This window comes from Mus caroli, chromosome 14 (genome assembly GCF_900094665.2).
Source record: "Mus caroli chromosome 14, CAROLI_EIJ_v1.1, whole genome shotgun sequence".
Lineage (NCBI taxonomy): Eukaryota > Metazoa > Chordata > Mammalia > Rodentia > Muridae > Mus > Mus caroli.
In genome coordinates this window covers 37,034,246-37,042,123 of record NC_034583.1, presented here as the reverse complement: position 1 = coordinate 37,042,123, position 7,878 = coordinate 37,034,246, and the positions used below count along the sequence as shown (strand labels likewise).

Here is a 7,878-nt window from a genome sequence, read left to right as displayed (position 1 = left end):
AAAAAAAAAAAAAGAATTGCAGTGTCCTTTGGGTGGACTTTTCCTTTGATAAGTATGTAGTGTCCTTTTCTACAGTAATCCTTTCTGATTAGTTTCATTTTGAAGTCCATTTGATCAGATATTAAAATGGCTACACTGGCTTGCTTCATGAGTCCATTTGCTTACAGTATCTTTTTCTATAGTTTTTTTTTTTTCCCTCTGAGGTGATGTGTATCTTTGATGTTAGGGTGTGTTTCTTGGATGTAGCAGAAGGATAGATCTTATTTTTTAATCCATTCTGTTATTCTGTATCTTTTTATTGGGGAGCTGGGACCATTGATGTTGGGAGTCATTAATGAGCAGTGTTTATTGATAACTGTCATTTTGTTGTTGTCATGTTCTTCCCCCCTCCCCCCGACCTCTTATTTTGGTTTGGTGGCCTGGGAGTATTTATTCCTTCTGCTTTCTTGGGCGTGGTTAACCTCTTTGAGTGGAAGGTTTTTTTTTCCCAATCATCTTTGGTAGAGCTAGATTTATAGGTTGATACCCCTTAAATTTGGTTTTATCGTGGAATTTCTTTCACCATCTGCTGTGATTGAAAGCTTTGCTTAGTAGTAGTCTATGCTGGTATCTGTGGTCTCTTAGAATTTATAGGGTATCTGTCTAGGCCCTTCTGGATAGTCTGCATTGAGAAGTCAGGCCTCATTCTAATATGTCTGCCTTTATATGTTATTTGGCCTTTCTCCCTTGCAGCTGTTAATATTCTTTCTTTGTTCTGTATTTTATTCTTTTCATTATTATGTGTCATAGAAACTGTCTTTTCTGTTCCTGTCTATTTTTGGTGTTCTGTGTGTTTCCTGTACGTTGATAGGCACCTCCTTCTTTAGAGAAATTTTCTTCTCTTAATTTGTTGAAAATATTTTCTGTGCCTTTGACCTTTGTTTCTTTTCCTTCCTCTATTTCTGTCATTTGCAGACTTGGTCTTTTTATAGTATCCCAGATTTCATGGATGTTTTGTACCTCAAGTTAAAAAAAAATACGATTTTCTTTGACCGAAGTCTCCATTTCTTTTATCTTGTCTTCTATGCTTGAGAGTCTTGCATTGCTTGTATTCTGTTGGTGCAGCTTAACCTCTGAGATTCCTTTTCAAGTTTTTCATTTCTAGATTTTCCAAGTTCGTGTTTTCTTTATTGATTGTATTTCCATTTTCAAGTCTTGAACTGTTTCTTCTTTTCCTCTGTTTATTTGTATTTTCATAGATTTCTTTAATGGATTTATGAATTTCCTCTTTAAGGACTTCTACCATATTCATAAAGGCTGTAATGAGGCCACTGACTTCTTCAGCTATATTATATTTTTAGGGACTGCTGTGGTAGAGTTGCTGGGCTTTAGTGATGACATTTGTCTTGGCTGTTGATGATTTTTTTTTTTTTATGCTGATATCTGGGTCCTCATGGTGGGTCTTATCTTTGTTGTGATGATGTTCTGTTCATTGGTTTCTGTGGCCCTCTCTGGTATTTACAAGTGGGTTGCCTGGTAGGCAATGCTTTTGAGGTCCTGCTTGTCGTGACTACTGGGTGTTCCAGATAGAATGTGTTTTTTTGGTATCGGGAGCTGATGCTAAGGCATGGAAATGGACTTGAAGCCGGGTTGATGGAGTCCACAGAAGGGAGGAGAGCAGAGTGTTCCACCAGTATATGCTTATTACCCTGGGATTGGTGGTAGAGAGTGAGGAGAGGCCACAACAGGTAATTTGCTTCTGAGATAGGGATCAGACTAGGGGGTTGGGTTTAGAGAAGAATGAGAATAAAGACCTGAAAATTGCCAATCAACTCCCCTGGTCAGCATGGCAGGGTGGGTTCCCAAGGAATGTCTGAGGGTATTGTTGCCTGAGACAAACGGTCAGGAACACTCCAGGAGAAAATTTGTGCAGTCCTCTAGAGATGGGGGTAGACAGGAAGGGAAGGCTATCATTTATGTAGGTGACCGTACATGATCAACTACAGAGCTTGGGACGAGGCAGGAGCATTGGATTTGAAGCAGAGATAAGAGAGTGAAGGCCTGAAGATCTACCTGCTTCTCTGGCCATTGTGGCTGATGGATTGAAGGGGTTTAGTTTGTTTTGTTTTTTCTTTCTATAGCTATGACAAACCACTATTACCAAAAGCAACTTAGGAACAAGAGGGTTTATTTCTTCTTATAGTCCTCCATGAGAGGAACTCAGGGAAGGAATTTGGAGGCAGGACTGGATTAGAGGCCATGAAGTGCTTACTCTCCTTGGCTTTCTCAGCCTGTGTTTGTATACAACACAGGACTATCTGACTGCCTAGGTAGGTTGATAGCATCCACAGTGGGCTGTGTCCTCCTCCATCAATCACTAATTAAGACAGTACTCCACAGATGTGCCTACAGGCCAGTCTTATAAAAGCATTTTTCTCAAGTATGATTCCCTCTTTTCAGATAATGCCTGCACCTATGTCAAGTTGATAAAAACTATGATTTAGTATTTTTCCACATATCTGACCATCCTCTTTCCAAGCATATGTGTTACCGTAAGGATGCTCAGCGTGCACTGTAAACTTTTAAGTTAGAAAAATACTATAGTACTTTGGACACTAATCCTATATTCTGTCTTTGATGTTGGCCCCTTGAGATAAAAGCCTTTTTTTTTAATCTATGAGTATTTTTTTCCTCAACCACAGGGGGCAGCAAATGTTGGTTTTGTTTTGTTTTGTTTTGTTTTGCTTTTTAAAAATATACTTAATGTAGTCATTATGTCAAAGAACCTTCCACCTTCAGATTAGAAATTCTATTTGAAGTTAGTGTGTTAGTGAAATTTATGGGATGTGGTACTCTAGGCATGCCAGCATATTAGTGATTCCACTTTCTTTTATTAATTCTTTTAGTATAAGAAGTCTTAGAACTTTAACATGCATCAGTGCTCCTTTTTATTTAAAAGAAAAATCAAAGTTTTCAATTTGAGAGAACAGCTTAGGAATGACTTGAACAGCTTAGGATTTACATGTTGATACAAATTTCTTAATCTAATATGTTGACTCTACTTTTTAGTAGAATGAATTTCTTTTTTTTTTTTTCTTAGCTTAATTATGTGGTGCTTGTGTTAGTTGAGTTTTTAAAATCTGTTTTTACCCAGTGGTCTGCATATTTCAGAGAACTTTACATGTTTCATTGTTGAACAAGTAAGAATGTATGCTTTTGGTCCTATGCATTTTCCTGGGATGAGAAGAGATTGTTGTGTTTAGATGGGGATGATAACTGAGGCCCCAGGTTCATGCTTTGATGGTGACAAGTACAGGCACAACCCCTTCTCCCAAGGAGTTTTCTTCAGGGAGACAGACATTCATCAGATGATGCAGATAAACAGAGCTACAAAGCATGACAAGGAACTGAGTGGTGTAATTCTGTCATAGCATGTAGGAGAGGGACCTGGTGCAGATGGGGTTCCAGGCAAGGTGTCCATGAAATAGTGTCATGGTGACACATGCCTACCCCTACAAAGCTTGGTAGGGATAGGTGAGGAGTTTGCTGTACCAGAACAGATTTGATTTTGAAAATGGTATCTCAAGCAATGTTTTAGAGATACTAAATCTAGGATGTGAAGTAGAAACCTATCATTATCCAGCAAAAAGAATAATGACAATAAATATAAATAGAAAATAACCGCAACATGCAAATAGACACATGTAAAATTAGAGCTGTAAAATTGAAAAGGTAGTGACCGAGAAGGCATGGGAGACTTAGGAACAGGGAGATGAGAAAAAACGTTGCTCTGTTTCCTTAGATACACAAGAGTGGCCTCTTTCACCACTACACAGACTGGAAATTGTATTTGGTTTCAGACATGCAGAGTTTTAGGATGTGTTCGTTCACAGGGCAACAAAGATGTCACTAAAGATATCTTGGTCTAGAACTTCAAGGAGGAGTTGAGGCCAGAGATACAAGTTTAGGCTGTATTGGATTGTTTGTAGTTGAAAAAGAAATTGTAAAGCAAGAGGAAAAGCAGTTCAAATGCAGGCTTAAGAAGGTCCCAACTCCAGTAATAGACGAGCCTGCAAAAGGGTCCAGAAGGGAGCAGCTCTAGAGATAGGACAGCAGCATTCAGGGAAGGCCTCACAGAGCCCGGGGAAGAGGTCTGCAGGAGTTTGTCTGCTGGGCACACACTTAAAGGGAATGGGACTGAAAGCAGCCTGTGTTCTGCAGTAGTGTTTATAGAATGTGCATTTCCCTTTGATTCAGGCAGGTCCACCATCCTTCTCACCAGAATAAATTGTGCAGATTGGTCTAATGTATGTGCGAAGCAAAATGTTACTGCATTTCCCGTGGTAAAGTTGTATAAGGAAGGCGAGAGCCCAGTGTCTTATGCTGGTATGTTGGCAACTAAAGACCTCCTGAAATTTATCCAGTTGTAAGTATTCCACTCGTAAGGTTTCTGAGTTTGAGGTTGTAGTTCTAACACCATACTTTGTTGACATGCATTTAACAGGGCCAAGGATACTAGAGCTGAGATCAGAGTGAATATCGGTAGCAAAGCGTAGTGCATGCTCTGTCACTTTCAGTTAGTGAGTCAGAGTTTTTTAAAAGAATAATTTTGTCTAGTAGTCTATGTAATCTATTGTTTGCTAGGTTCTGTTGTTTGTTTGTTTGTTTGTTTTTTTACAAACTATAAAATGTCTTTAAGAATTAATTTTGAGCCTAGTTATATATTTATCCAGGAATAAGATCTCCTGTCCAGTGAACATAACATCTATCCAGGAAGCAGAAAAATACCTGCGTGGGGAATTATATAAAGACCTGTTCATCTCTACTAGTGTGTCAGTCCTGGGGCTCTTCAGCCCAGCCATGACATCAGGTAAGTAGAGGGGCTCTCTCCCTTTTTAATTTTTATTTCTGTTGTTGCTGCATGTGTGTGTACATGAACAGGCAGTGGCTTATGAGTATATCTGTAGAGGCCAGAGGTTGACATTTTGTGTCATCTTCTGAGCTGTCCACCTTATTTCTTGAAGCAGAGTCTCTTATTGAACCCAGAACTCACAACTTGGCTGGTTTGGTTGGTGAATAAGCCCTGGGAATCTTCCTGTCCCTACCTCACAGTGCTGGGATTATAGATGCACACTACCCAGCATTTATTTTTAATGTGTTCTCTGGGAATCAAACTCTGATTCACAACATCTATGCAGTAAGTATTTTACCCACTGAGCTGTCTCCTTAGCCCAAACTTTCAAATCTCAGTTTAAACACTTATTGCTTAACGATGGTTTAAAAAATTTTTCTTGTAGTGAATTTTAAATTAGAGAAATTTGAGGAAAAACCTAGGACACAATTGCTCAAAGAGTTTATACTATTTTTCTTGCTGCTGTGACTAATTAATTACCTGACTAGAAGCAACTTACAGGAGGAGACCTGTGCTTACTTAACTTGAGAGTCTAGTCTGGCATGGCAGAGAAGGTGTGCAGGCAGGAGCGTGAGGCCACTGTTCACATGGTGGCAGACTAGGAAGCAGAGATGCATGTCAGCACTCAGGGGGTCACCCCCTTTTTGTTTCTTTCTTTTTTTTTTTGAATTTTCATTTTTTAGAACTGAAAGTCAATTTCCTCCCCATACAACATAGTCTGATTATGGTTTCCTTCCCTCTACTCCTCCCGGTTCCTCTCCACCTCCCCTCCTAGACGGAGCCACCCTTTCTCTGTCTCCCATTAGAAAACAAACTGACATCTGAGGGATAATAATAAAATATAAGATAAAACAAAAACAAACAGAAGGGAAGGAGCCCACAAGAAAGACATGTAGATGGAGAGACACACTTGTTCACACAGCTTTACCCTTGGAAGTATGCGCACAAATACCTTAGGCCAGTGGTTCTCAACCTTCCTAATGTTGTAACTCTTTAATACAGTTCCTCAGGTTGTGGTGACCCACAACCATAAAATTATTGTCATTGCTACTTTATAACTGTAATTTTCCTATTGCAATGAATCATAATATAAATGTCTGATATTTCTGATGGTCTTAGGTGACCCCTGTGAAAGGGTCATTTGACCTCCCAAACGGATCACAACCTACAGATTTAACCACTACCTTAGGCTTTTAAAATCTAGTCAGTTAGCACATGGCTTTGATCCCAATGCTTGGGAGGCAGAAGCAGGGGATCTCTGGGAGTTCAAGGCCAGCCTGGTCTACATACTGAGTTCCAGAACAACCAAAGCTATGCAGAAAAACTGTCTTAACAAACAAACAAACAAAATCACAAAAAAATTTTAAAAAAAATCTAGTGATTTAGAATAGTTATCACAGATATGATGTTAAATTTGATGTCATTCTTTCCATCCTTTTTATGTACCTAAAGATTATATATTTATATTTTTATTTTAATGCATCTGAGAAAAAATTGTATCTGGGTTAATATCTTACTTTTTAATTAATTAATTTCTTTATTATAGTACATTATAGCTGTCTTCAGACACACCAGAAGAGGGCATCAGATCCCATTACAGATGGCTGTGAGCTACCATGTGGTTGCTGGGATTTGAACTCAGGACCTCTGGAAGAGCAGTCAGTGCTCTTAACTACTGAGCCATCTCTTCAGCCCAATATTTTACTTTTATTTTAGTTATGGGTACATTTTCCTCCTCCAGTTAATATTAGTCATAAATATTATGGCTATATAGTTTGACTGGATAAATATAATTTGTCTACAAATAATACTTGTGCTTTTTTTCCTTCTATAAATGAAGAAAATACTTGAGTCTTGGTGTGGGTTTTGAACCAGTTAATAGGAATAGACTTCCAGTAGAATAACTGTTTTCAGTAAATTGTGTTGATTGTGTAATTGCAAATTATATTTGCTACTCATTTTAAAATGAAGTTTTAGTGCTTGGTTAGTGAATAGTTTAAGGTACGTAACATTAATGACATTAAGGCTTGGTCATTTCGACCCAGTTATTTTCCCTCCATTAAAAAACAAAGCTTTATTTGGTAATTGTTCTAGATTCATTCTGGTGCAGAGATGCAATAGTTCAACCCAAAGCAGCTTAGGAGAGAAAAGGGTTTATTTCAGCTTACACTCCCGGGTCACAGTACATCACTGAGGGAAATCATGGCAGGAGCCTGGACACAGGACTGCTTGCCATTCTCGGCAGCATCACTCTCCAGTCGGAGAGCTACCTTATAGCCACTGAAGTACAGTGCTTGCTGACTCGCTTTCTGCTGTTTCCCAGGTTTATGGTCAGCTAGTTTTCTAGCCTGTCTGCCACCTGTAGTCCCTGAGCAGTGCCCCACAGAGACAGCCAGCACCCTGTCCAGTGAGGTACTACCACAGGAGCTGTCAGAGCCACCAGCAGTACCTCCTCTCCAGCCTCCCCAAGCAGCTCCTCACAATGGGAACTCAGCCAAAGCTTCCTGCGGTTGGAAGCCATCCTGACCCGTGGGCCTGATGCAGGAAAAGGAGGCAAAATAAAGCCACCAGTCTCTAAGATCCTCAAGCTCAGGACTTGATTCCAACCCAGTCCTCACCCTGGAAATCTCTGCCTTGAAAAGCTCTGCCCCGCCCCTCCCCTCCCTAAGTAATTCTATATAAGTCCTGCCTACTTTTCAATTCATTGCAATATGCATTTTCATACTGTGATTTTAAGGTATGTATCATTTCCCCTCTCTTTAGGCTGTATTTTAGAAGACAGCTGTGTCCATTTTCCTTGTGTTAGGCAAATTAAAAAAGAGTCAAGTCTTTATTTGGTCATTTTGTATGATTAGAGTGCTATATATTTTTTTAATTTATTTTTATGTCATATGCATTGGTGTTCTGTCTGTGTGTATGTCTGTGTGAGGACCTGGGTGGAGCTGTACACAGACAGTTCTGAGTATTTCATGTGCATTGGTGTTCTG

General features: G+C 39.4%; 1 protein-coding gene across 3 annotated transcripts in view; it reads left to right on the top strand.

Moving 5' to 3' along the window:
• Nucleotides 1-7,878, top strand: part of Txndc16 (thioredoxin domain containing 16) — an 84,601-nt gene that overhangs the window by 62,311 nt on the left and 14,412 nt on the right. For all 3 annotated transcript variants that reach the window (XM_029469057.1, XM_029469058.1, XM_021181560.2), the window contains 2 exons: nt 4,237-4,405; nt 4,713-4,849. In XM_029469057.1, coding sequence (XP_029324917.1) covers nt 4,237-4,405; nt 4,713-4,849 — 306 coding nt within the window. The remainder of the gene's footprint in view (nt 1-4,236; nt 4,406-4,712; nt 4,850-7,878) is intronic.